The sequence below is a fragment of the Dicentrarchus labrax genome, unplaced genomic scaffold, assembly GCF_905237075.1.
Source record: "Dicentrarchus labrax unplaced genomic scaffold, dlabrax2021, whole genome shotgun sequence".
Lineage (NCBI taxonomy): Eukaryota > Metazoa > Chordata > Actinopteri > Moronidae > Dicentrarchus > Dicentrarchus labrax.
In genome coordinates, this window is record NW_026136720.1 from 10,987,525 (window position 1) to 11,015,433 (window position 27,909).

At 37.9% G+C, this 27,909-nt stretch overlaps 3 protein-coding genes across 6 annotated transcripts; 2 read left to right on the forward strand and 1 right to left on the reverse strand.

Annotated features, from left to right (window-relative positions):
- Nucleotides 1-2,080: 2,080 nt before the first annotated feature.
- Nucleotides 2,081-7,094, forward strand: si:dkey-5i3.5 (uncharacterized protein LOC565091 homolog). The gene is made up of 4 exons (XM_051380779.1): nt 2,081-2,359; nt 2,837-3,109; nt 5,028-5,274; nt 5,434-7,094. The coding sequence occupies exons 2-4, from the start codon at nt 2,873-2,875 to the stop codon at nt 5,793-5,795; spliced, it is 846 nt and encodes a 281-aa protein (XP_051236739.1). The 5' UTR covers nt 2,081-2,359; nt 2,837-2,872; the 3' UTR covers nt 5,796-7,094.
- Nucleotides 7,095-7,900: 806 nt separating this feature from the next.
- On the forward strand, nt 7,901-16,217 carry rbm28 (RNA binding motif protein 28). 3 transcript variants are annotated; one of them, XM_051380768.1, is made up of 20 exons: nt 7,901-8,260; nt 8,395-8,541; nt 8,631-8,758; nt 8,857-8,932; nt 9,049-9,141; nt 9,272-9,343; nt 9,438-9,540; nt 9,632-9,873; nt 9,993-10,059; nt 10,196-10,305; nt 10,388-10,461; nt 10,634-10,769; nt 11,333-11,397; nt 11,526-11,684; nt 11,912-12,061; nt 12,283-12,357; nt 12,836-12,965; nt 13,220-13,358; nt 13,745-13,859; nt 15,753-16,217. In XM_051380768.1, exons 1-20 carry the CDS (start codon nt 8,143-8,145, stop codon nt 15,891-15,893), a joined length of 2,340 nt encoding a protein of 779 aa, XP_051236728.1. In that variant the 5' UTR covers nt 7,901-8,142; the 3' UTR covers nt 15,894-16,217. The 3 variants fall into 3 exon arrangements, with proteins under 3 accessions (XP_051236728.1, XP_051236730.1, XP_051236731.1); XM_051380770.1 differs by having other exon boundaries at nt 13,223-13,358; XM_051380771.1 differs by having other exon boundaries at nt 8,652-8,758.
- Nucleotides 16,218-16,523: 306 nt separating this feature from the next.
- Nucleotides 16,524-18,753, reverse strand: LOC127352424 (leptin). 2 transcript variants are annotated; one of them, XM_051380781.1, is made up of 3 exons: nt 18,505-18,753; nt 17,566-17,765; nt 16,524-17,477 (listed from the first exon to the last, which is right to left on the reverse strand). In XM_051380781.1, the coding sequence occupies exons 1-3, from the start codon at nt 18,512-18,514 to the stop codon at nt 17,142-17,144; spliced, it is 546 nt and encodes a 181-aa protein (XP_051236741.1). In that variant the 5' UTR covers nt 18,515-18,753; the 3' UTR covers nt 16,524-17,141. The 2 variants fall into 2 exon arrangements, with proteins under 2 accessions (XP_051236741.1, XP_051236740.1); XM_051380780.1 differs by lacking the exon at nt 18,505-18,753 and adding an exon at nt 18,376-18,493.
- Nucleotides 18,754-27,909: the final 9,156 nt, after the last annotated feature.

Consider the following 27,909-nt stretch of genomic DNA (forward strand, 5'->3'; position numbering starts at 1 on the left):
GAGTTTGACTGTGTGCGCGATCCCATTCTCCTAAATCAGAGGCACCATCCACACCGCACTCAGAATCATCTCTTTTTTATAGCAGCATAGGAACCTTACTGCTGTTTCTGTTCCACACATACACTGACACACATCACTCTGGATTATGATATCTGATGTTTATTGTGAGTGTAGAAGGGATGTATAAAGTAAAGTAAAAATTAATTATGTCAAAAGGGCCAAAGCACACTCATCAACCAACAAACAGGCAGTAACCCTGCACTGCACTAAACTAACTAGTGCTACAGATCAATACATGCTATTGAGCGTAATTTACAACTAATGCTGTGCCCTTCCTTTTAAAGCAGCCATCACACGAACAGCACAGTGTGTCATGTCATGAACAGCGTATGAAGCAGAAGATTCTCTTTGAATAGCATACATGCATAATGTATATAAGTGGTTCTTGTGGGTATGTACAAACAGTACCTCTGAATCAAACGGATGCACTTATTTTTTAACAAAGAACTGCTTAATTTAAGTCTGAAATCACCACTTATGACCTTATTGCCATGTCATTTATTGTGGCAAGCACCTCTCACATGAATGATCTCTGTGTGATGGTGCCACATTACTTGCTTTCTTTCTTTTCCTCCTTACGATCAGACTGGTTCACGTGTGCTGTTTTTACCCAATGGGGGAAATCCAGTAACCTCGTGGCCTAATTCAATTCCCAGGGATGGTTCTAAAATAGACACTGATCCACATACCTTTGGATGCACAGAGCCAGAGAGTTTAAAGCAGAGTCACACTAATGTGCTGCCTCTGTCTGGGTGATGTAAAGATATATAAAGTTGTGTTTTACAATCTCCACTAAGCATTGCTAAATTAGCAGCGCAAAGGATTTTTCAAGCCAGGATTAAAGCTCCGTGGGCATTCTGCCAAGTGCACGCAATTCTTCTTCCATCCAAAAAAAGAAAAACTATTGATAAATACGGCTCAAACTGAATGCCAAACAAATCTGCCAACCACATATTTAGCACAAAACAAAGACAGCACATACCACAGCCAGTAATTAGGAGCACAGTTTACCAGCTACCTCCTAATCATGCCTCTGCACAAACTTCTCCTTGCAGGATAACAAAAACACCTTTGCATTCAGACTGACATAAACAAAGCGATGGCTATTTCAGATCAGTCAGTGGTGAGGATAGGAACTTCCCGAGGGGTGTGGTTAACCCGCTGTCTGATGAGGACACAGGAAAGCACCAATCCAGCCGTAACTAAAGGGACTGGAAAGGAACAATGACAGGCCAAACATATGAGCTCAGTGAGGGACATGGCCAAATTATTGCCGCCTCACACTTGCTATCCTAATTCAGTGGGCAACTGGTTTCTGTTTAGACAAGTCATCCTACAAACAAGACAAAGTCAGCAGGGACTGGGGGTCCAGCTGGGAATGTGGACAGTCAGGACAAGATAGAGAAACAAAGCTGCGCACAAGTTAAGAGGATAAAAAACAAGCCGTGGGCCCGGTGGCGTGGATTAGATAGATGTAACTACATGTGTATGTCTTTGCATATAATATAAAGGGAGTGAAAAGGTGAATACTGGTCAAAAAAAGCTAATGTCACACAAATAATCAGCTTTGTATGTGACAAACTGTGGAAAACCAGATGCACCATGACTATAAACCAAACTGTTATTGACAGTGACACTTACTGACTGACCTTTGGACTGGGTCTGACCCTCCATTGGTACATATTTAACATTTAATAAGCTTGAATCTATAAAGGCACTTTACCATTCAGCTCTTTCAGGCCACTGGTCTGTGTACAGTATTTTATGTTTGTATGGGCTCTTCTGTTTTAACCTGTCTCAATAACTCAATAAAGATTCTTTAAAAAAAAGTTTTTGTTATGATTATATTTTATCCACTTGAGAAAAATGTTGAATGATGAATGTGGCCACACAAATATAAAAGCTTAATTCACCGCATTGTGTGAAGGAGCCGAGAGGGAACTTGTCCCTACCACTGTATGTACAGTAATAAATGTGTCATCGCTTATATTACTGGTTAAACTGGTTAGACTGGTATTGTTTTAGTACAGTTGGATGGCGGAGGAGTTTCTCTTTCCGACGGAGGGCAGCAGTTCCGTCTGAGATGCGACTTACAGCCAGCTGAAGAAAGCACACTGGTTAGATGAAGAGGGAGGAGAAGAAACAAGGTCGATATTCGCCTCGATATCGGAAAGAGACTGACTTTGTTGACATACGATTTGTAGCGAGTTAACCTTTAACGTTACACGGCTGGCAACAATGTGCGTCGGAAAAGCCCCCCTTGTTCATTAAAGCATCACTGGCACACGGTTGAAAGAAGGTTAGTATCGCTAACTCATCCAGAACACAGTGAGGGAAATACCGCTACAAACGGTGGCCGTAACTTTACGTAACTCAGCTAAGGCGTAACGTTATCTCAGAGAGCAATGTGACCATTCTTAGTAACACAAATTGAGTCAAGTTAAGATTAACCAACAGATAATTTATTTAATTGTGGCAATATGTGCATGTTTAACGTCAGGTTTATACTTATCGATAACTTGAGTTGGTGTTTTTAACACACTGCTAACGCTATAGCGTTAACTTGGGTAGTGTTAGCTTAGCGTTAGGTGATGAGTTTAATGCAACGGTAGGGTTAACTTTAACTCTCTGGTTAGCCCTGAAACAGTAAGGAATACGCAGCGTTTGGGATTGTTAGGTTAAAATGGTTTGAGAGGGAAAGTTTGGTAATGTTGCTCGCTAATTTCTCGTTGTCATTTTGTCTATTTGTGTCTCCTTGTTTGCTACTCCTCTGTAGCGAATCTCCTCACTGGAAAGCCTGAAAGCAGCTCCTATGTTGGGCAGGACAGTCGTGAGCAGAGGCGTTACTGCCCACCGCCTCAGCAAGAATGTCACTTTCTACGTTAATGAAGTAGCATCTCCAGCCTCGGGATGTCAGCCCCCAGTCTCCGAGGAACAGAAACCTCTTTTGCTGATGCTGCCATGGCTTGGTTCCCGACCCCAAGCTCTGGCCAAGTATTGTGAAATCTACTTCCGCACTGGCTTTGACGTGCTTGTAGTAGAGAGTGAGGTAAGGGAAATATACATCTGTGACCCCGATATTTGCAAAGTACACATTAAAGTTGATATTGATTATAGTCAGTGTTTTGTTTTATCTACCACATAGAACTGTTATATGTTCAAATTAAACATACTTAAAACTTGTTTTGTTATGATTTAGACCAGTGTGTAGGATTTAGTTGCATCTAGTGGGTAGATTGTGCAGATTTGATGACCTGGGAATGAGAACAGGCTGTGAAGTGTGTAAAACAGTGGTTCCTTTAAAGCCAGTTTCACATTGTCTGATTACAGCAATGACGTCCATCACATGATGCACACTGGGCCAAAACATTTTACCCATAAGATTACATTTTGAAAGAAGTGGCTGTAAAACGGTGTCACAAACTTGGGGAAATGACTTGTTTCACATTCAGAATCAGATCCATTTCGTCCGATAACATTTTTAAAGTGAAGAAGATTTCAATCGATTGGAGGGCTAAACCAGAAGTTAGCCGGTTCGGCTGGCAGAAGTCTCTATGGGCCACTGTTGCCACCAAAGCTACATGAGGGGTTGCTTGGACTTGACTTACAAAAAAATACACACAGTAGGTCTATATCTCAGCATTTGGTTCATTTCATTTTAAAAATGAATGTAAAGTAAGAAAAAAAAAGTTCAGATTATTATTTAAGTTTATATAATCTTTGAAGACCTGAACACAAGCTGTATTCACAGAGCTTTCACTCTCTGATAAACAGCCTCATCCTGCATTAGAAGTTAAATAGATCAATAGAACAATGGGGACCGGAATTAATCTGCTCAGAATGTTAATTGTATAGTTTTTTTAATATAATGTGAACTATCCACAAAATATGTCACTCAGTCTGGGGTCGTCAGTTTACTCAATGACAGAAAAGGGGTCCCTTAAGAAAAAAGGTTGGGAATCACTGGTGTAGGATAAACTACAGTGGTCTGAAAGGCCCTTTCTACAGCCTGTTATTGGTTTATCTGTTCTGGGCTACTGCAGAGATGATTAACAATGGTGGAGTCCATGGAAGGGGACCTTTGGCTTACGTAGATAAAAACAGCTCAGGTAACAAAAACACAAGGATTTGTATATTCAGGTGATTGTACATTAATGAAGACATACCTATAAATATTATATTCCATTACTGCCAATAGATCCTTCTAAATGTTACACACTGGACCTTTAACAACATAGCTGTGGCTGCTCTTTCACTAAGTGTATTCTTAGATGTAGGAAAAGTACATATCATTTGTATATTATTTTGCTAATATAGTGTATACATACATGTATGTAGAATAGAAATGTATATCATCCATGCATGTAGAAACGACTTTTCTTTTGTCACAACTTTTCACACTCATGTTTAGACATCACCCGTATCCCACTCACCACAACAGACATCTGCCCTGACACAGCCCACACACACACACACACAAGAACAGATAAGACGTACAGTGTAACCATCAGTGGTACAAAGGTTCATATAAAGGATTATTTGTTGTTGAAGTTGTAAGGCAGTTGAGGACAAGCCTGAGGAGGAGTTAGAACTGCAGCTTTAATAGCAGCTATTGTTGGCAATTCCACTAACTGTTAACGCTGTAGCCTTGTTCTCTGGCAGGTTTTCTTATTAAACCCAGAGTTTCTCTCCTGTCGAGCCTGAAGGAGATGTTGGACACACTTTTTTTCTTCTCCTCATTCATACAGTTGATATCAAAGTCAGGAGAAGAGCATCAAAATCCAGGTTGAATATTAGTTTGTTAGCCAAGGTCTTTACCTATTAATAATAATATGTATTACCAGATATTCTCCTACTACTTCTTTATTTATTTTAGCAATAGATATACTGTGCTCTACACATTCCTAAACTTCCTAGTGTCAAAAAGTGATTCTCAAATGTTGTTTGTACTGTTTGTTTTACACAAGGTCCAAGAGTTCCTGTGGCCTCGCTGGGGTATGGAACATGGAAAGAGGTTGCTGGAGTTGCTCCAGAGCAAACGTTTTGTCTCTCGCCCACTGCTCGTCCATGCCTTCTCTATCGGTGGCTACACATTTTCTCAGCTGCTGGTACATGTGTCTCAGGACACGCAGAAATATCAGGCGCTCATACAGAGGATCAAAGGCCAAGTCTTCGATAGCTTGGTGGTGGGCTCTTTGGAGAACATGGCCATAGGTCAGTTCAGTATTAACATAACACAGTCATTAAATAATTTCATTAGTATCCATTAATGCACAATCCAAATATGTATATTTATCCATGAAATGATCCATGTATGAATAGGAGACAATGCTTTAAAGTGCAAAATAATGAAGTTTTCTCCTTTATGCCCAGGTCTTGGTAAGACTGTATTTCCACGTTGGGAGACACTGGTAAAACAAATAAGCCTGTTGTACTTTGGAATATTCAGACGCCAAACGGTGGACTACTTCAACAAGGGCATTGAGGTGTTTTGGAACACTCCCGTCACCGCTCCTGCACTGTTCTTTTTTTGTGAGAACGATGCAATGAGCGACCCACGAGCTATGGAGGAAGTGATTGATCTATGGCGGAAGCGCGGAATGGACGTCACAGCGAAGAAGTGGGAGGAATCAACACACGCAGGTCACCTAAAGAGGCACCGACAAGACTATCTGACCACCCTAGACATGTTCTTACACTCACTCAGCATCGTCCCACTGAAGGCCAAGATGTGAGATGGTTTTATTAAAACATAGTGACATGTTAGCTTGACTTTTCTTGTTTTCTGTGTTTAAACTAAAATGCTTGTTTTGGGAAAATCTATTTATTTAATTATGTAATTTAAACATTAAAAGAACACATGTCTGATCTCGGTTGGACTACATTCTCCAAACACTGTAGCTGGCCCCAGACCACAGTTTCCAAAGCAAATGTGTTGAATACTGTTGTTCATTTGCATTTTACAGATATGCAAACACACACACACACACATATATACATTTCTGGCCTCATTAGTTCCTGGTAATAGACATCTCGTTTTGCATTATCCCTTAAACACACACACACACATGCACATACACACACAGATATATATATATACTAGTTGTATGACTCGGTACAGATATGTAAAACAGATAACACTGGAGTTCCTGGTAAGCTTGGAAATCAATTTGTCTGAGCTCGGACACACAGAGTCCCATTGTCTAATTTATATCTAAATGCACCCCCCTTGTTATCTTGGAGTGAGAATACAGATGCTTCAAGTTTGAAAAAGAAAACACCTCCAAGGTGTTCAATTCCAAATCTCTTGCCAGTTGCAGAGATTTAGTTGATACTAGCTCTACCAATATTAACTGTGTTTTATCATGGTTTTTATTGCGCCACAAATCGCCACATGTAAATCTTGCTGCTTCTAATTTCTATTTAGTACAGTTAACATTACATTATGTTCATAAAATATTGTACATTTGCTGTCTATATATATATATATATATATATATATATATATAAGTTGACTGTGACAGCGAACACAGGGCAATGAAATTTGACATGTTACTTGTGAAACCAGCCAGTGTCTATCATTGAATGCAGTATTTTCTATTATGTCTGAGACAAAATAATTTCATCTCAAACATCTCGAGGGACCATTGATTCTTTTGAGGGTCTGCCAGTGCTTAGAAGAATATTTCTTCTTCCACTAGAAATTCCACCATGTTGGTGTTTGTAGATGGTGTTTGTAGATGGTGCTAACACTATATGATAATATTCTTGAGACGGATGGCATAATAAACCGAAGTGGTAAATCTGTACAAATGAATGGTGCTTTCACAATCTACCAAAACATTAAGGGGGTAACGACTTCAACTTGAAAACTGTTAATGTCTGCTAAATAGTGCCTCTAATACTGTAAGTTCTGTGTCTCATAACTTGAACAATGGTTTGATTTGTGCAATTATAATGAAAACATTTTTTGTTTACATGTTACATGTCTCTATCCTTGTGTGTGGTTTGCAAATAAATGTAAAGAGATCGTGTTTGAGGTCTGTTGGTTTTTTTTTTTTTTTTAACTTGTTTATAGGAAATTGCTGAAACAGTTCATGCTGGTTCTGATAGAAAGGTGTCAGAACACACAGAGCATCACAGTTTATCGTGTATGGGGCTGCATCACATTTTGACCACCAGGGTGCCCAGGTGGTCATATATTGGCTGATCGGTGTATGTTGTGTGTGCTAAAGTGGCAATCTAAAGCATTGTGTTTGTGTGCCTGATTACTTCCTTTTAAAGAGGAAATTAGAGGACACATCCAAAAATTGTTGGTAACTGCAGAACAGAGTCTGTAGCTAATAAATAAAGAGTGCCATCACCCTGTTCAACAGTTCGCTGTGTGTCTGAGTCCTCTGACAGTAAAGCCTTACTTCCCTTTCTCACATGATAAGGTCAGACTGCTCACCTGCACTTGTACATTTATTTATTGCATTTTATTTATTCGATTATCTTCTATATTTTTATATTTGACTCTCACTTTAGTTATTGAATATAATTTGTCCTTTTAATTTTACTTGTTTCTCATCTATTTCATTAAATTCTTCGCTCTATTGGGATTGGAAACAGAGTGGGAAACATTGCCAAATACAAACAACTAAAATTTACATAAACAGAAGAATTTTTTTTTTAGTTTTTTTTCTCCCATTAGAAATAAACAGTATATATACAGATAAATAAAACTAACTTGAAGTGGTTTGTTATACATCTATCTATCTCAAACAAACAACATGTAAACCTCCAGGACGCTAGGCGGCGGTACGGACCAGCTTTCTCCATGTGCGCTTGAGAACCATTTCCATTAACTTTCCAAGATGGCGGCCCACAGATGTAAACATGCGACTTAATCTAAAAAAGCTAGTGGTGGTAAACTTTAATACTTCTATAGCACGCATTCGTGTGATATCTAGCGGTTCGACAATAACTTCCAGTGCTGAACTGTTAACAATAGACACCCGTTTGTGAGTTAGACTGTCGTTACCGAGGCCGAGGAGCTCATATTAGCGAACTAACGTTGCGTTAGCCGGGCAGCACACAGCCATGCCAGCGCAGACCATATTCGTTGGTTCTCTACCAGCTTCAGCTTCAAATGAACGCTTAACCGAAATATTCTCTGAAATTGGTCCGGTGAAGCAATGCTTCGTGGTCAGAGAGAAAGGTGAGGTTGCTGTGTGTGTGTGTGTTTTTTAAAAATTTTTTTTAGCAAATATAAGACTGGAACTAAGACACTTTACTTAATTGTCATAAAACATAAATGTGAACATGAATAACACATTCGTATTTATAAACCAGGAACAGAGACATGTCGGGGATTTGGCTATGTCACATACTCCATGGAGGAAGATGCACAGCGAGCCATGAAAGAAATAAAAGAATACGACGGAAAGAAGCTTTCTCTGTCAGTGGCAAAGAAGAAAATAAAAGACAAAAAGAAAACAGGTGTGTGTGTATGTAGATATAAAGCCATGTTTTTAAAACTAGCTCTTGGACCATGTCTTCTTGATAACCTTGCCTCATGTCTTTCATAGCACCTAAAGAGCCAGCTGCAGCACCTAAAGAGCCAGCTGCAGCACCAAAGGAGAGTGAGAAGAAACCCAAAGGCTTCAGGAAAGTCCAAATGAAAGCCAGACTCATCATAAGGAACCTTAGTTTTAAGGTACAGTATGTTATTAAATACATTTTGGATACATATTTACTGTTAAAGTAGTATGCTTGTTGCTTGACCTGTAGCACATGACATTTCTTGTGTTACAGTGCTCCGAAGATGACCTGAAGCAAGTTTGTGCCAAGTTTGGAACAGTTCTTGAGGCCAAAATCCCCCTCAAACCTGGTAAAAAAAAAAAAAAGTTGATAGTGCAAATAAGCCAGATTGAATTGCTATCTGACCGCTGTGTAAGTTGATTCATTATTTTCTCATGATGTTTATTTTTTTCGTTCTCTGTATAGATGGGAAGATGCGAGGATTTGCGTTTGTCATGTTTAAAAATGTGTCTGAGGCAGCGAAAGCACTTAATGCTCTGAACCTGAAGGAGATAAAAGGTCAGTGAGTGAGACATTTACATTGCTGTTGTGTGATAGGTTCTGTTCGTTGTTGACCTCTTACTTTGGGAAATTATCTTTTATTTCTATCACGTGACTGTGTTTTTAAACATTATTGTTTCATTCACAGGACGGCAGGTAGCAGTCGACTGGGCTGTGGCTAAGGACCAGTTCATTGCCACACAGCCATCCCCAAGTGCAGGTCATTATTATAATAATAATAATAATAATAATACCATGTACAATAATAATCATTAAAGGTGGTAGTCATTAACACTGTTTTGTTTACCTAATAGGAACTAAGAATACCGTGGAGGAAACAGCAAAACAGTCAGACACAGAGAGCGACACTGATGAGGAGGATGAAGAAAAGACGCAAGCAGCACCCGAGAAGAAGAAGTATGAACTCCAAACATGTCTGTTTAAATTCCACTAGGTGATTTAAAAACTGGTTACCTTACTGGTTACTTTTGTACTTTTCTGTCCACAGAGTCACTGCCAAACCAGCTGTACAGCAGGTGGAAGAATCAGATGATGAAGATGATAGTGAGGAGGAGGAGGAGGGTGATGATGATGATGATGATGATGATGATGATGATCAAGAAGAAGAAGAGGAGGAGGAGGATATGTCTCAGGAGGGAGAAGATGAACGCGATGATGATAAGAGTAGCCTCGATTCAAATGCTGAAGATGAGAGTGAGGAGGATGAGGACGACGAAGAGGATGAATCAGGTATAAATTCTCTGCTTGGGTTTTTCATATTTTTGCCTGTAATGCAAATATTTTCTGTCATAGAAATGTTGTTTTTGACACCGCTTGTCTGCTACTAAATATTTTATCTCTACTTTTAGCTCGAAAGAAAGCCCCAAGGAAACCTCTCCCTTCAGATGTGAAAGAGGGCAGAACAATTTTCATCAGGTTTGCAGTTCCTCTCACTTCTTTATCTTAAACCTGCCTTCATTTATCTTAGCGCAACCCCTATTTCTCCATCCTCAAGTAATCTACACCATAATCTTAACACCATCTTTGTTCATCGTACCCCTGTCAAATTTAGGAACCTGTCCTTTGACACAGATGAAGAGGGTCTTGAGGAAGTTCTCCTACAGTATGGCGAACTTAACTACGTAAAGATTTGTATCCACCCGGACACAGAACATTCAAAAGGTCAGTAAGCTGTGATTGAGTGAAAAACTCCTCTCTCTGTTTGAGAATATGGGTTGATTGACATTTTTATTTATTTTGCCAGGTGTTGCATTTGCTCAGTTTAAGACTAAGGAAGCTGCAGACAAATGCATCGCTGTAGCACAGGATGAGGCGGAGGTAATATTCAATCTTATATGCATTCATTTCTGAATAATAAACTATAAGGGTTATAGTTAATTAGTTAATGACCTATATCTACCTTTTAAATGGGATGGCATTATCTGTTGTCCTGCGTTGTGCAATGGATTGATGTTGCTACCTTGTTGCAATGTTGGGTTATTTGACACAGAGCGGTGGGATTCGTGTCGATGGCAGAAAGCTGTTGATTGCGGCAGCAGTGACCAGAGAAGATGCCGCCAAGCTGAAAGTCGACAAGGTGAAAGTACAAACGGGCACCAGGAACCTCTACCTGGCCAGAGAGGGATGTGAGTAAACCCATTTCATGCTATTCTTTTCTCCTTCTTTACCACCAATTTGTTATCTTACTCAGCTCTCCTAGTGCTCCTTATCTTAAACCTTAAAGTTGATACACTGTCAATATATTAAAGGTAGTGCTTCATGCAGATTTATAAGGAACCTAACCCCCTACCCATCCTACACAAACTGTACTGCTTCCAGACTTGCAGTACTTGTTTACCTGTTTATTTATATTTTTCTTGTTCTGTGTTTATTGTTATGTACCAATATACCATGGTTAATTCTTTCTGAAACCTACTTGGCAATAAATTGCCAAGTAGGTAAATTGCCAATTCTGATTCTCATAAAATTACACATGAATACCATGAACCAACATATCTCAAAGTGAGACTTCTATCATGATGCAGTTGTATGAAGAGGCAGTAAACAAGATAATGCCTTGAATAATTTAGTGTGTTAACAACTACAAAAGAAAGCTAAGTCTGTCTTATGACATCCCTATTAAAGTATTAAAATTACTTCTAAATCTGTTCATATGCTTTATGTATTCTCTTCTGACTGCAACACTCAGTGATCCGTGCTGGAACCAAGGCTGCAGAGGGTGTGTCTGAAACAGACATGATCAAAAGAACCAGAGTGAGTTCATTTTTCATTTACCATTTTAGATGTTTCTACCTGGAGGACCATTTTTAATGCATAATAGTTGATCTTACATTTACCATTTAATGTTGACATGTATATTTGGTGTCGTCCATTTTCCTTAGTTTGAAGAAGTAAAGAGGGCCAAGCTACGAGACATAGGTGTGTATGTGTCAAAGACTCGTCTGTGTGTCCATAACCTGCCCAAGTCAGTGGGAGATAAACAACTCAGAGAACTCTGCTGCCAAGCAGTAAAAGGGGACAAGAGAATCAGGATCCCAGAGGTGAGAAACAAGTAATTTTTTTAAATATGGCAGGATCATATAACATAATCATTATAATTCATTGGCTGCTTTGTAAAACATTCTTGGAAACAGTTTGGTGTGAGTAGTATTTATCAATGGCAGGCTGTCATAGAATAAAAAAAATATTCCTGTCTGCCCAGTAGAGGGTGGTGTTGTCATTCTTATTCATGCTGTTTGTGTGTGTGACTCCCAATTTCTCCTGTCAGTGTCGGGTGATGTATGACAGGAAGCCAGAGAAGGGTCAGGTTATGGGACAATCGTTAGGTTACGGCTTTGTCCAGTTCCAGGAACACGAACACGCTCTCAGCACCCTTCGTTACCTTAACAACAACCCCGACATCTTTGGCTCAAACAAGGTACATTTTTGCAATGGAGTACTTCGTTATAAGTGTGTTTTTTCTGTCTTGCTATTTTATTTATTTACCCTTAGAACTTTAAAATTTAACATTGTGGTGTTTATTTGGTTTGGTACACTGGATTATATCAAAAATATTTATATATTTCTTTTACTGGTCCACTAGCACTCAAGTGTTTGTGTGGAACTACTACTAACTATGCATTTTATGTCTTCCTGCAGAGACCTATTGTTGAGTTCTCCCTGGAGGATTCAAGAAAACTCAAAATAAAAGAAATGCGACAACAAAAAAATAAGGTGTGTTTCTATCAATCTGTGCGATAGTTGCATCTTAGTTCCCCCATTTTAAAGGTCCAGTGTGTAACATTTCGGAGAATTTATTGGAAGAAATGGAATGTAATATTCATAGGTATGTTTTTATTAGTGTGTAATCACTTGAAAATAAGATTTGCTTTGTTTTCGTTACCTTAGAATGAGCTGGTTTTATCTACAGGGAGAGCAGGTCCTCTTCCTGTTAGGCCACCGTGTTGAACTGCCGTATTTTTACAGTAGCCCGAAACAGATAAACCAAACACTGGCTCTAGATAGAGCCTTTCGTCTTAATCGTGGGTTTCGCAGCCACCATACTTTATGCTTCATACTTGGAACAATAGTTTGAGGCATAGGCATTGTTACACCACTAGATGCCACTAAATCTTACACACTGGTCCTTTAAATTAAAACAATGTTTTTTTAATTCTAAATGGAAAGTAACCCTAGGTTGATATTTTTGCAGGAGTTTTCCAGAAATCAGTCTTTTAAAGGAGGAGCGAAACCTCAGTCCCAGACTGCCCAACATGGAAAAGGACCATGGAAAGGTGGAAATAAAGCACAGTCCTCAGCAGAGCAGGCAGGAAAGGAGAGAGGTGTGAAAATATTTCTGTATTTATGTTCTTTCAGTCTTTGTCAAGTTGAGAGAACATTAGTTGGTGCAGATCGGCTTATAAGTGATGAAAAACATGAAGCACACATACAGCACAGCACACTAATGCTGTTGAGAAACTGTATTGCCGTTGGTTATAACATGAAATTAAAGTCTAAACTTGGCCTTTTTATTTTTGCTGTTATTCTTTTTTTTTTAACTCCTTTTGTTTTTCTCTGTCCACTTTTCTGTGTTCAGCAGCTCCTCCTCAAAGCCAGAGGCAAAACAAATACTTTGGCTTCCAGACCAGACCTGAGGTTGAGCATGTAAATTTGGAGAACGGAAAGAAACGGAGGACGGTTCTAGCTTTGCCCTCCCATCGTGGACCTAAGATCAGGTACAGTTTTTATTACCTTTACAATGCACTGTATGTCACTCAGTGCTTAAGCAGATACATCTTGACTGGAGAATTCACAAACTTATATGGGTAAATTAGCAGTTGCAAAACATAGTAGAAAATCTGCTTCTCTGTTAGATATACATGAAAAGGGGGCGCCCTGGTAGCTGGTCACTTTGAGTGTGTGCTCAATGTACAAAGGCAGCATCCTCTGTGAGTTTGATTCCAACCAGTGGCCCTTTCCAGTTTATCTTCAGCTGCTCCTGTCTAATAAAACCCAAAACAATTTAAAAAAAAAAGTTTGAAAACATTGGGTAATCCTTAGAAAAACCCATATGACACAATTGACTATGACTCAACAGATTGTGAATACGTGTCTTTTGCAGAATGCGTGACAAAGGAAAGCCACAGGCTCCACCACCCAAACAAGCAAGGGCTGGATCCAACAGGAAGGAGCATCAAAGACGACAGATGGAAAAGCCCACACAGCCCAGAAACCAGGTTAATACACACTCTGTGTATATGTTTGTTTATAATCTTTAGTCATATTCACAAAATATACTGATTTACTCACTGATTGATTAGAAACTACTAAAAACATCAAGACAGATTTCAGCTCCAAGAAAAGCTCCTGTCTGTGAAGTTAAGATGTAGTTGAGAAGACTCTTACTTGAAAACATTACAAAACTAAATCAAAACAGTCCTTTAACTGGCTGCTGCTGGCAGTCTGGTCCAATTCACCTGCGGAGGAAGTGTTTGTAAGATTTAACAATATTGACATTGTAAAGACATGCATCTCTTTATCATATAGAGTAGATAAAAGCATCAGATTCAGCACAGACAAGTCTTTCAGTTGTTTAGTTGTTAATGCTTTGGTGCCACCAAGTGAATTTGTAGTAATATTATTTTGGAACATTACATTTAATCAGCTTTTTTTCAGAGCCATGCATTTCAGCCAGGCATTAAACAATTTGGAAAAGATACAAGTAATTATATTGAAAGTCTGGGGTTTTGACAATATGAAAATAATGAAAATAAGCATGTGACTTAACTGGTGTTTCTTCTGGCTTGCTATTCTGTTTAGGCGTCTTTGTAGTACAGACAGATTTATTTTGGCCAAAATGAGCTTATCGCTGTATTGGTTTTGGCACATTTTTCAACTGATAAGATAGGATAGACTTTATTGTTCCCACATTGGGGAAAGTCGCTTGTTACAGTAGCTCAAGAAACAACACAACACAATAGATAAGGAAAAACACATTCAATCAAAATAGAATAGAAAAATATAAGATGCAATAGAAATAGAAAAATAAGAATAAGAGATATATGTGCACTATGTACAGCATTTTATAACCATATATAAAAAATAATAAATATTTTGAGAACATTTAAGAAATATTGTCTCCATTAAATCGCTTGTAAGTTAGAGCACTAACAGGTTTATTTTTCAACTGTAAAATCTCACTAAGTGCACATATTGGTCGAAAGTTTTACCAAAAACATGTAAAACATTTTTTTGTAATCTCACAAATATCAGCCCTAAACATCCTCTCTCAGGACTTGACATACTGCAACACTATAGGGACGTCAGTGTTTGTTGGCCACCACAGTTACTTTGTAGCAAGCTCTGTTGTGTTTTACACCCTGATCACTCTGTCATACTTGCTTAGATTACTGGTGATAAACTGTACAGACTGTTAGCTAATGGCTGTAACAATTTTAAACATGGAACAACAAGTTAGCACAGGAAAGCTGAAAATAGAGAGTGCTTTGCAGGAGGAGAACAGTATTGTTTTGCATTAAAGGGCCTTTTTCAAAGAAATATTTTCACACATCATTAAGTGTGGCTCATTAAATTAAAAAAGGATAATAAGCATTGGTGAACACAAACAGCTGTTTCTAAATTGAACAAAATGTGGAAAGAAACATTCTTTGTTTTATGAGATGCAATTGAAAAATTTTACTAGAGTATCACCTGCAACGTACAATGTAATTTCTTGTACTTACAGTGTACATTCTGATACGTACATGTAGGGACAAGTGAACAAGATGTGATGTTGGGGAATAAAGGGAAACAATCTGGGAACTTAAAAATAACTTATACTGTTGGCATTTTATATATTATGAGGTACAGTATGACCTACTGAGCAACAATCTGGTGTTTGGGGGGGAATTTAAAGAGAACTGTAAGATCTTTAACTACACCGTCGGGACAAATAGTGGCACTATAAATAGGAGAGAATTATGCTGTACATTGTAGGCCAAGAAAGTGTTCATCAGCTACACACATTTTACGTTGGACTTACATTTTTTTATTTTATTTGTTAGTTTGGTGGCACTTTATCAGAGTTGGTCTGATACACTTTATGAGTGTCTTATTTTGTTCTTTTCCAGAAGGCTAACACAGCAAAGAAGAATTTCAAGGGCAGGGATCGGGACCGTTTTGACAACCTGGTGGAGCAATATAAAAAGAAACTGATGGGCAGCGGTGACAAGAACACCAACATGAAAAGAAACAAGTGGTTTGATAGTTAATTGTGTGTGTGTGTGTGTGTGTGTGTGTGTGTGTGTGTGTGTGTGTGTGTGTGTGTGTGTGAAAGAGAGAGAGAATAAATGTGTTTATGGCAACAGAGGTTCTCCACATTTGACATCCAGAGGTTTTAGAATAAGTACAATAGTTCGGTGTCAGTTGTACAGTATACAATGTCCATGTGTGAAGCTTTAATGCCACTTACCCGTTCCTGCATTTCTGTAATCAGTGTTTGTTTTTTACTACTAAACAAACTAAATAATGTAAGATTTTTTCCCCCCCGTGTACATGGCTTTTTATGAAAATATATTAAAACCATTGCATTTGCATTTTATTGTTAATCATTATCTCTTTGTTTTAAATCCACATTTGTTAGATTCACAGATGCAACAGTTGCAATTACTTTCAGTTTTGGTAGTGCTAACTTTTATCAGGAGTTGATCTTAAACTGATAGCTCTGGATAAACACTTCCCACTCAGAAACCTTGAATGTACAAGTGTAGCAAGAGGTGACCACCCACAACTGATGTTATATTTTAACTTTGTGTACGAGCTGTTTTTACTTCATTCTGATCTTTTGCACCTCATCTTTCAGTCTTCACACAACACTGACATACTTTCATATTATACACATGTTGTTGTTAAATATTTATTAATAGTTTTAATCCATTAGTTATAAAAAAATAGTGTCAACTGTACAAAAATATACAAAATATCTACGGATATAAATAGCCATTTTGGAAGAGCTGATGATATTGCATTGAAATATTGCCCTTCCTGTTCTTCCTGTTATCTTTAATTCTCATACAAACATAACTGTTCTGGGTTTCAAGCTGGTTTTCAGGAATTTCCAGGGATGACTCAGTGATTTCCTCTGGCTGCAGTCAACCTTACACATCAGATTCATGACTGAATTAATATATCGATCCATATTTTTCACCCAGAGGCAGAAGCAGTCAATCAGTTTGCATATAAACATTCCTGCTGAACATACGCTATTGCTGCAAACATCCTGATGAAAAGTGTGTTTTGTAACATTTGTTACCAAATACATATTTTACTAATACTAAAATATATAAATAAATACATGTGTATATAAATAAGTTCATGTTCAAGAATACATTTCCTTCAAAACACATTGCAAAAGTTCATCGTAGCCAGGGGGAGAATGCAAAGTCAGACATCACTGATGCAGACTTGCAAATCTTGTCCAGAAATCTGGCCAACAACTTAAAATATTGAATGTCTGTCTTTCAGCAAGTCTTGAGATGATTTAGATTTTTCAGCAGCAGATTGAGGAACTCCTTCACTCTCATGAGAGCCTCGATGCTCACGGTGTGAATGAACGTTTTCCGTCTCTGTAGCTCTTGCAGCACCCCTGGTACTGAAAGCTTTGGCCGCTGCTCACTGCAGTGCTCTTGCCTCCACTGACTGAGGAATCCCGTCAGCGAAGAGATGTCAACCTTGACCTGAGAGACCCCATCGAGGGAGTTGGATATCAGGCTGTTGTAACCCTCCAAGATTGTCACTATGGAGGAAAGTCCATCCAGATCATCTGCAGGTGGACTGAGTGTCAGGCCAATAGGGACCTACGGCAAGAGAGGGAAAAGTCCAGTCAAAAACACACCAACCTTTGTAAACACTTCAGACTCTGTGTCACAATAAACACAATGTTACCTGGAAATCTCTGTTCAGCCTAACCACTAGCTGTTCAGCCATCCATTTCACTTTCGATTTCATCTTCACGACTTCCACCGGCAGAGGAGCAGCCGTGCTCACAATTAAAAGTTGCAACATAGAAAATAGGATGGCCAGAGTGGAGTCCATATTTGTAGTATTTCCCCGGATGTACAGAATTAAGAAAAGCACTGGTGACCCTGGGGAAATGAAATTGGACATGATCAGAGATTACATAGTTTACCCTTTCCCTTTTAATATTGTTTGCAGTTATTCCACTCTCAGTCACCATTGTCTCAGCTCACCAAGACAGCAAGCATTCAGTTCAGTTCCCCGTGCATGTCATCATTTTTCTACATACAAACAAGCTTCCTTCCAGTAATTTACTCAGTATGTTTGATTATGGCAGCAAATATTTGTGATAGAGACACCTGTGAATTTCTGACTGTGTAACAGGTACAAAGATCACTGACTTTGGCTGAAACGATTATTCTCAACCCCCGGTTTTCCAAATCTCTGCTACATGCTCTGTGACAAATAAACACAGAGCATAGACTGGAGATCATAAAAACCTCAGCTACAATGCACGCAATGTATTTAACCAACAAGAATTTCTCTAAAAGCAATGCTTCACTGACATCTTTAACAAATACTTATACAAATAAATAAATAAATCCAACACTGAAACATCCCTATTAACTGAACAACTTAAACAATGAAGACCAAGTGTCTCTAAGAACGCAGATAGTGAAACAAGCATGGAAGAGTTGAAGCCTGAATGAATGAGATGGAGAGGAGAGTTGACCTTACCTTTGCCGGTGCCTGAGCGTATGCCACTGTTAGGCTCCATCAGGATATCTTATAGTGGAGGGCTGTTGACTCATCTCTTACTCACCTCTGTCCGACCCCCCGTTTCCCCTCATCCACCCCCTCACTTACCCCTCTCCATCTCATACCTCTGAATCCCCTGGTGGAAACTGCAGAGTGACACGTTTGAGTCACAGGGTACAGAAACTTTTGGATCAAAAGTTAGAAACTCTTCGTGTATGCAACTGCTTAAGCCTTTTGTCCCTTTAGAAATAGTTGTAAAGATAATTAAAAATATGGTTTACTCTCACAGCTCCCTCTAACCAACCTGACTGGAGCAGCAGTGGGTTAAATGTTTGCTCGAAGGCAGTTCATCAATTGTTGTAAAAAAAAAAGAAAATCTGGTAAAGTACTGCTTTGTGACATAGTACATCCACATTTACGCAACATCCTCATAGCCCAGTGTAAACTTTAGATTGTTTACTGATTAATAGGAGATAACAATTATTTTCTATTTTTTGTGACTGCCAAGAAAACTTTTTCAGCTTGACTGATACATGCCAATATACCATATATGTCATATCCTGTACTGACACTCTCTTATCTTTACTGCTCATTGTAAACATTGCCCAATGCAGCCAGGTGCCAAGATCCATCATGTCAGTATTTATTTTGGATGTACCATTACCAAGTGTGTTTAAGCACACCTGTACAGTCACACAAAATTAAGATCCGAAACAATAAACACATAATTATAATACATAAGTGAAAGATTGTAAAAATAATTTATTGTTCCTTATCCAGTATGACAGTTCTTCTTCTGACTGAACTCATGTTTAATCTTGGAATATACCAATGATCATTCATTCACCTTTTTTTTTTTATCACTGTACATTACTGATTGAAGTTTTAGTTTGTTCATTTCTTGTATACACATAATTCAATATGATTGTGTCACTGGGTATCAAATATCAGAAAAACAATAGATGCAACTTGAAATAATCAATATTTTTTGGGCTGCACATACTGTATATGAATCACAGGGCAAACATCTACTGTCACATACAGTGCATATGTTTGAGGTAACAAAAACAATACAATATTACTTTTTTTGGCACCCCCTACTGATCCAACAATCCAATCACATCCGTGGATTCATTTTTGTAACCGTGGAGGAAATTAGTTTCGAAGATGGAAATGCTTACATTTAGCAGCTGGAAATATTCCCATTACTTTGATTTTAACAAGCAAAACTGGATTTTAATCATTGTCAGTCTGAGTTTTGTGGAAAAGGGAAACAGGTAGTTATAAGTTAAGTATTAAAAATTACTTTTGAAAAGAGAAATTAGTATAAACACAACATTACACTACATTCAGTCATTCTGCGAGTCAGTTGGAAGTGTATAATTGTACAGTACTTTTCCACAAAATAACATATAACATTTTGATTAGATGATACATATACTGTGGGTTCCAATGCTCTATTAATCATCACTTTCTCCTTTTCATGACACACACAAAACTGTACTCACATATACACAGAATGAATAAACAATTGTTATTTCCTATAACAAGATATTGCCAGATGTTGCCTAATTTCTTTATAGATGTGTCAAACACATTTCTGTTCTTATCAAATATCGCTTCTCTCTTCTTTGAAAAGCATTTGTGAACTCCATGTATTTTTCCACATAGAGAGGCAATTTTTAGGAGCAGATGTCTATTGTTGCTCCATGGAGAAGGAGGGGGAGAGGCTCTGCTGAGAAAGTTTCTGTTTATCTGAATCGAAAAGAGGTCAGAGAGTCCAATAGAGACCATGATAAACTCATTTCTCTAAAGCTAACTTACAGTAAATCCTACAAACTGTTAACTACTTCGTGCATGTGCTCCATCATGCTCAGGACACACATTCATACAAAGAACTACAGAGGTCTCATAAAACTATTAACACAGTTATTGCCACACTTTGGACAGAATAAACAAAAATGCGATAGGATCTGATTGTTGGGAAAAAGACACACGACAGGACATATTTCTGGGAAGGAAAGTAAATGGGTGACAGTGTCCCACTTGTATTTTCAACAGGAATAGTGTATTATTCATGAAAGAAAAACATGAAGGAATGAAGTGAATGATATAATTGGATGGATACTTTCCAAATATTGTTCAAAGTATTTTCAGAGCTGTTCTCTGGTGGCTTAGTGAGCTCTCTCGCCAGCAGCAGAGCAGGTTTCATGGCACAAAAAACATCTGACATCTGGAAAGAATAAAAGCTGCTTGTCGCTAAAACTATTTTTAAAACAGGGTTTTGCCTGCCAGTATATGACGTCTCAGTATGCAGGAAGCATTTTAAGATAATGTAGATGGTCAGTTTTGAGAAAGCTTAGTTTATTTTGCCCCACAGTGGAATACACATAAATTATATCTTGGTGCTATCCTGCCAATAAATAGGGCTGTCATGCTTTGTATTTCTATTTTAAATGGATCTTCGGTATCTGTGGTATGACCAGTTGACCCAAAAGGTCTATCAAAATCTTTATGCCTTTTCTAAGTTGGTTCAGCAAAAAGCTTCTCATAAAAAGGATGAGTCAAAAGTATTTCCTCTTTGCCAGTCTGACTTGTTAGTTTATGAATCTGTTTATTTAGCCCATGGTTCTCAGCATGCACTAATTAATTCCAAACAGCAATGACACACATTTGCACTTTTGTGGCTACATTAGTAACCAAAAGTGCAACAAGCAGGTTTGTGGGTTCAGTTTTATGTTCCTTGTCTCTGTTATCGTGGATGATCAATCAAGACTGTATCCCTGCAGAACAAGAAGTCACTTCCTAGAGGCTGGCAGAAGGACACTGCAAGGCATCATTAATAATTCATGAGGACTTTGTGTCACATGACTTATGGGAGCATATGAGTCACATCCTCAGAAGATGTGTGTGCCCCTCTTATCAAACTATACATGCATGCGCAGTAATATAATATCCATCAAACCTGTAAGGTTCGGAGAAGAGATGTAATTACTTTACCAGTGAATTACGTAAATGATATACAGACAAAAAGGTTAAGGTTCAGTGTAACTTGTTAGCGTTGGATAGGCCATGTTAATGGGCCTGACACACTATCAGATTACTTGTCCAGATGTGGCATGGAAACCAGGAATTCCACTCAGCAGGTCCTGCCTGGATGAGTCACAGGAATGACGGGAATTCGTATTTAGTGATCCTGCATGTGCTGCCATTCAGGACGATGTGTTGTTTTCACCCCCAGACACTTGAGTGATGTTAACGTCATAAAACCAGTCTGAAGAGACCTGAATCAGCTTTTCTTTGGAGGCAGGAAGGATGCTTCAGAATGAGTTGGAGCTCTGTAAAAGTCCAGTCACAGCAAGCAATATCTTTAACAAAATAACATGTTAAGTAACACTACATAGGTCCTTTTATATATTTTTAAGACTATCATCACAAAGGATTAAGCAAGTAAAAGTGTTCTGAGTGAATTCATGAAGACTATAACAAGTGACATGTTATGCAATGTCCCAAATATTATAAGGTTCATCTAGCTGATGCTCTTTCCCACCAGCACATTATCAAGAGGCTTTATTTTTCTGTGCATGGTGAATAATACATTTTACAGGTATTTACAGTAATCCCTGTTTCAGCCAGCCAGATACCTGCAGGGAGTATTGAGAAACTGTGATACATTGGGATATAGGATACAGTGTGCTTGTTGTTACTATCAATTAAGTACTAATAACTTGACTTGTTAACAGATTGTTGTTTTGTAACTTTTACAATGCATTCCTACACCTAAACACATCCGTGCAAAACATACGGACACACTTTAAGATTTGGCAGGATGAGGTAAAAAAAACCCTCACTCATAATAAAAGTATAGATCTGAAATCAAAACCATCCCATAGACACTTGCGCAGATTCACTTTAATGAAATGTTTGGAACTGAACATTTTTTAGGCCAATTAATGTAAAAATACATAGAACCCAACTGAAATTGGTTAAGAAACAACATGTTACTGGATGAGTGCACAACAGTAACATTCATGTCATTAATATGTAAAATGAACCTAAGTGATATTAGCTCTTTTTCATAATATAATGAAACACACTTTTTGTGTCATCAAACTATGCACATACTCCAGAAAGTGGAGAAGTTATCTCCACTTGTGTCTGTGTCTGTTTTGTTTTACTTGGAAATCACTTTAGTTGTTGGCTAAATCAAAGTGAAAGGAATTTTATTAATTCAATATTTTTTAATTAGTTTTCTATTGACAGCAGTTCAAGATTGATCATAGAAACAACATCCAAAGTTATGTAGTTGCTGTACCTTCATTGTTCTTTTACTGTGTGGATGATGCCGTGTAACATTTAAAGTGTTACTATTACCTGAAACAACTGAGGAATTACGTTGTATCTGTACATAATCCAAGCATCTGAAGGTAATTTCCTCCGGAGCAGGTTAGGCTTGCACCATAAGAAGATCTAGCCAGGTTTAAAGAGAGCAACCTCTGTGACATTAAAAACTCCGGCTTTAGGCTCAACGTACTTTGTTAACCCACTGATCTTGCTCATGTCCATAGACAAATAGTTTCTGTAAAGAACAACAAGAGATGTGGCATGTAAATAACTTGCAAGAGATGCAGTATATTGGGATTTGTTATAGTTTACATGCAGGGAGAGGGAAACTGCATCAAACACATACTGACTCCTCTGTATGTAGCCCATTTTATGTCACACCACCTGTTTAACAGTATTACACTGTATATTTAATGTTTATTTAAATTTCATTGAATGAGAACAAAAGGGCCAGCAGTGTGTAATTAAAATGTGGTGTGTTAGGACCATTAACACTGTAAGAAAAAAAGTGATACACGTACTGGCAGCAGGGTTTCCAGCCAGTTACTGTAATTTCTACAGTGAGCTCATTGTAATTGAATGACAGATATTATTGTAATTAGGAAATACAGGTAAATTCTATAGTAATTTTGGCAGTTTTGCCAGTATATAATGCTATGATTTCCACAGAAAATTACCCAACTGCTACTTACTAACTGCATAGGTTTACCCTCTGTTGTACATTTGCAGTGTTCAGGGGGAAGTGGTCTTTTTACACTTGTTACTGCACTGCGTAATTCACTTGGTCCCATGGAACCTTAAATGTCTCAGGCCAAATAATCGCTATTGGTGATTTGAAATTAAAATTTTGGTGTTATAATAATAAAAATGTTTAATTTTGAAACCAGGAGCTCCCTCCAGGTCTTTTTCCTCCAAAGTTGTTGACGTAGGGAAGGAAAATAGTGGTGAAGAGCAAGTACTGACCAGCCATACAACTTTTTGTTGTTTTTTGCAAAGGGTGTCATATTGTGTAAAAATTGTAATGCCACTTAAGGCAAAATTTGATTTGTGATACTGATGCTATATGGATTCATATTATATTTACTTGACTCCATTATTACTTTTAAGTAAGCAATGTGTGGGTGCACAAATGAACCCAACCATCTTTCGAGGCTGCAAGATAAGTTCAGCTGAGTTCCCAATCTTACCTCCAATTAACACAGACAGCAATCTCAAGAAACACCTGTTCTGTGCAGCGTGACCTCCAAGTTTTTTGCTTACCTCATGCATCATCACCAAGGTACATGAATTGTCTCTCAACTGGGACTACATATTTAATGAACATTTAATGATGTTTAAAGCCAATTCAGACGTGGTCAAAGTCAAATTCAAGTCAATGTTTAGCTCCTTGCTTTGCTGTACTACATTTTCCTGGACATTACCTTTGTATGACTGCTGAGTCATGTTTGGTCCTCTCTGTAAATTTCACAGAATCTTTGTTGCACATGGTCAGTTTGTTTCTTAAAGGGCCAGTGTGTAGGATTTAGTGGCATCTTGCAGTGACGTTGTAGATTGAAACTAACTGAACACCGCTCACGTCTGTATTTGATGACCTGGGAATGAAAGGCCCTATTTACAGCCAGTACTGAAACATGGTGGTTCAGCATGACGGACTGCATGGAAGGTGACCCGCAGCGTCTGTAGATAATAACGGCTCATTATAAGGTAACAACAACACATTGATTTCTATATTTAGGTGATTATACACTAAAGAAAACTCTTCTAAACCCAATGGATTGATTACTTTAAATTAAAATATCCTTGATTATGTCTGTCTTACATATGAATAGGTATGTTTGTTCTTCTCCCTCACAGACTCATACTGGAAAAGCAATTTTTTGGTTGATTGGAATGTATTGAGCAAAACATTCCTTTCCTGTTTCATTGTTCCCTTTAATGGGGCATGTCTGAATTGTTTTAAAATAGACTTGAAAAAATGCTAACCTAATCTTTAACTTCTGAAACTCTGTTAAAAAAATTTAATTTTTGGCACTTTTTTTTAAAATATAGAGTAAACAAATATATCAAAAATATGCTGTTGGTGAATCCAGGTTTTTAGCAGCTGTTTGCTATGGGGATTCTGCTGAAAAACTCACAGTGGAACTTCCAGTAAAGATTCAGTATGAAAACAAACTTCATGAGTAAAAAATGAATGAAACCAACAACACTTTTTTTCTGGCCTTGCAAGAGTCGAACAAATAGCCTCTGTCAGGTAGTATAGAAAAGAAACAACCTCATTTTTGTTCCAGTTCCAATATCAAGGTAACAAGAAGTGCAGCCTCGTGTAGTAGGGGGAATTTTCTTAAAGGAAAAATCCAGTAATATACCAGCCAATTCTACGTAAGTATATTCATGTTGCAGAACCGCTCAAGCAATTATATTTAAACTTGCACTGAGATGGTCACACCACGACAGGTTTACGAAAGCATCCCCTCATTTTGCCTCTTTGAATAGGAGGCTCAAGAGTGAGCAGCGAGTCAATTGACACAAGGTCAAAACAAATCCTCCTTTAGAAAATAGGTTTCTTAGGAGTTCATACCTCAGAGTAAAGTTTTTGAAGACTAGCTGGTGAGCTTCAATTGGACAGGTGAAAACACTTTGTGTGGATAATTGACCACAACTCACGACGAGAACAACCATAAAACACACAAACAGCAAATTTTAAGAAAGTCTAAGAAGAGTTTAGAAGACTATGTATAACGAAAGGCCATTTCTGATTTTACCAATTGATTTTGACTCTGACTCTGTTGCCTGGATGTGATTTTGTTTGTGTATGTTGTTGATACTGACTATGCAAACACTTTTAAAGTTGTGTTGACCTTCCCATAAAGATTCCCTCCTGATAAGTTTTAAGGCATGTTAAATGCTCTGTTTGGAATAATAACGTGGGTCGGATATGGTTTTTCACACAAAAAAGTTCAGTTAGCTTGTAAAAAATGTTTTGCATTGTGAAGGTTCAACTGCTGAACCATTCTCGTTGTTTGTGCACTTCCCACATCATGCTGATTAAGTTGCATATTGATGGGATTCCAGTACAAAAAAACTTTCCACCTCAGCAGATGGATATGAAAAAAAATCTTTCAGTGTCTGCCCATGAACAGCAAAGGTCAAACAACAAAGTGAAGTAACAATAAACAAAAGACATTTTTGAGTGCAGGGTGCATTTACATTTGCACATGAACTGAGCTGACAGAAGCAGGTTTAAAAAATAAAAAAAAATCCACCACCATCATTCGGACAAAGGTGTTTTCTGATAACTGGGACATATGGGAGTGATTGGTTCTGCTTTTGTTGTTTAAGAGACACAGTTAGTTATTCCATACCAGACAATAGAGAGCTGGATTTCATTCTACAAGCTATGCGGAAATGCATCGGATACAGTGGATGAAGCATCGTTTACTAATGTGTTTGCATGTGATTTACTGGAAGCTAAATCGCATCACAGCTCTGAAGAAATTGTGAAACAAAGTTTGCACCTATTTTTTGGCTGTGCTTTTATTCTGTATTGCATGATCCCAAAGAACTTATTGGAAATGACTAATAAAAAGGAAATGACAAATTTCTGCAGAAGCAGTTTATTACATGTTCACAGGAGCTCATAATTGAGTTCATTCACTAATGCAGTGCTGTGTAGGCTGCTAAAGCACTAGAAACTGCTTTTTGTTTACTTTATGGACAAACTTATACCTCCAGATTATTTAAATGCATCACACACCTGTACAGCCAAATAAATACAAGTAAACAAATGTTAAATACAACTGGGTTACATTAAAGCATGACACTGCATGTGTATCCATGGACTTGTTGTGGATATGGATTTACATAAAATTTCCTTATAGTCAAAAAAACTTGAGCAATGCTGCCACCTTCTGGAGAAATTGTGTAGTACCTCCGACACATTTAGAATTTGAGTCATGGGTCTCAATGCTGGTCTTCAGGACACAAAACCTGCTCCTTCTAACTAACTAATCAGGGAATGGTTTACATCTTGGGTAAAAGTTTAAAGTAGTTACTTTGTTGGGAGGAAAAGCAGCACTGCACTCTGGGTCCCCTGCTGGATTTTTTTGACATGGTTTATATTAGGCTATGTACTGGGTCATTATTCATTTATTAGAAAAAAAGTTCTACTTAAACCACACTCAAACACTTTTTGTGTTGAATCGGTTAGTCAAATACACTATTTCACAATTGTATACACTCACACTTAATTTATGTAAAAAATAGGTGAATTAGGGTTTCACAATATATCAGTTGAGCTCAATTGTCAATTCTTCCTTGAAGTAAGTGTCCCTTGCAGATGCTTTTTGGGGTAAGGGCTTCCTGGATAGTCATTTGACAGCAAGCCCAGACCGCAAAAAGGCCTGAAAAGAACAAGTCCACTCAGCTCAAACCATGGCCACGATCATACACAGTTGGTCCAGCATCTGAAACATAGAGTTACACATTAATGAGACTGAATGTAAATTAGAAATACAATAAGTCACAAATAACAATTGGATTTCATATTTTTTTCTTATGTTGGAACAAATGTCATGCTTTAAAGAAGAATAGGGCTAACGTTTGTCATTCTTCTTTTATTATCCACTGCCTCAGCCGGTTTAGTTTGTATGGATGAACATTCACCAAAACTGATTTTGTTTTAAGTAAATGAAAAGAAAACATTCCACTAATACAGACAAAAACTATACACATGTGATATAGGCTATACAATCAAAGGTTCAGTGTGACCTATTCCCGTAGGCCTCAACCCCATAATTTTCAGTGTCTGTGCCATTTATTATACATTTCCCTATAGGACTAAAAAGCAATGAACAAAGGTAATATGATAGCATGCAGATTTTTTTGTGTAAATATGTTCAAATTCCATTTGCATACATTAATTATACTATGAACCCCCGCCCCTTTAATTTTTTAAGTTAAAGGTTAATTGTAACAGGTCAGCCCCACCTTGTACATTCTGATGTAATCTAAAGGTTTGTACAATTAATGTGTGTTGTGTGCTATTTAAAAAATGTCTTTTAATGTGCTTAAAATTGATTAACTGAATGAATTAGTTTTGCGTAGAGAAATTCCACATTTAAAATAAACTATCACACACATAAAAGCACTTCACATCTCTGCTGTCAGCTT

Excerpts from the sequence above, each read along its gene's own strand:
- si:dkey-5i3.5 (XM_051380779.1), top strand. The coding sequence starts at position 2,873 with ATGTTGGGCAGGACAGTCGTGAGCAGAGGCGTTACTGCCCACCGCCTC. Across the intron at positions 3,110-5,027 it reads TGCTTGTAGTAGAGAGTGAG|GTCCAAGAGTTCCTGTGGCC; the intron begins GTAAGGGAAATA and ends GTTTTACACAAG. Across the intron at positions 5,275-5,433 it reads TTTGGAGAACATGGCCATAG|GTCTTGGTAAGACTGTATTT; the intron begins GTCAGTTCAGTA and ends CTTTATGCCCAG.
- rbm28 (XM_051380768.1), top strand. The coding sequence starts at position 8,143 with ATGCCAGCGCAGACCATATTCGTTGGTTCTCTACCAGCTTCAGCTTCA. Across the intron at positions 11,398-11,525 it reads ACATGATCAAAAGAACCAGA|TTTGAAGAAGTAAAGAGGGC; the intron begins GTGAGTTCATTT and ends CATTTTCCTTAG. Across the intron at positions 13,359-13,744 it reads CATCGTGGACCTAAGATCAG|AATGCGTGACAAAGGAAAGC; the intron begins GTACAGTTTTTA and ends TGTCTTTTGCAG.
- LOC127352424 (XM_051380780.1), bottom strand. The coding sequence starts at position 18,415 with ATGGAGCCTAACAGTGGCATACGCTCAGGCACCGGCAAAG. Across the intron at positions 17,766-18,375 it reads ACGCTCAGGCACCGGCAAAG|GGTCACCAGTGCTTTTCTTA; the intron begins GTAAGGTCAACT and ends TCATTTCCCCAG. Across the intron at positions 17,478-17,565 it reads GGCTGAACAGAGATTTCCAG|GTCCCTATTGGCCTGACACT; the intron begins GTAACATTGTGT and ends CTCTTGCCGTAG.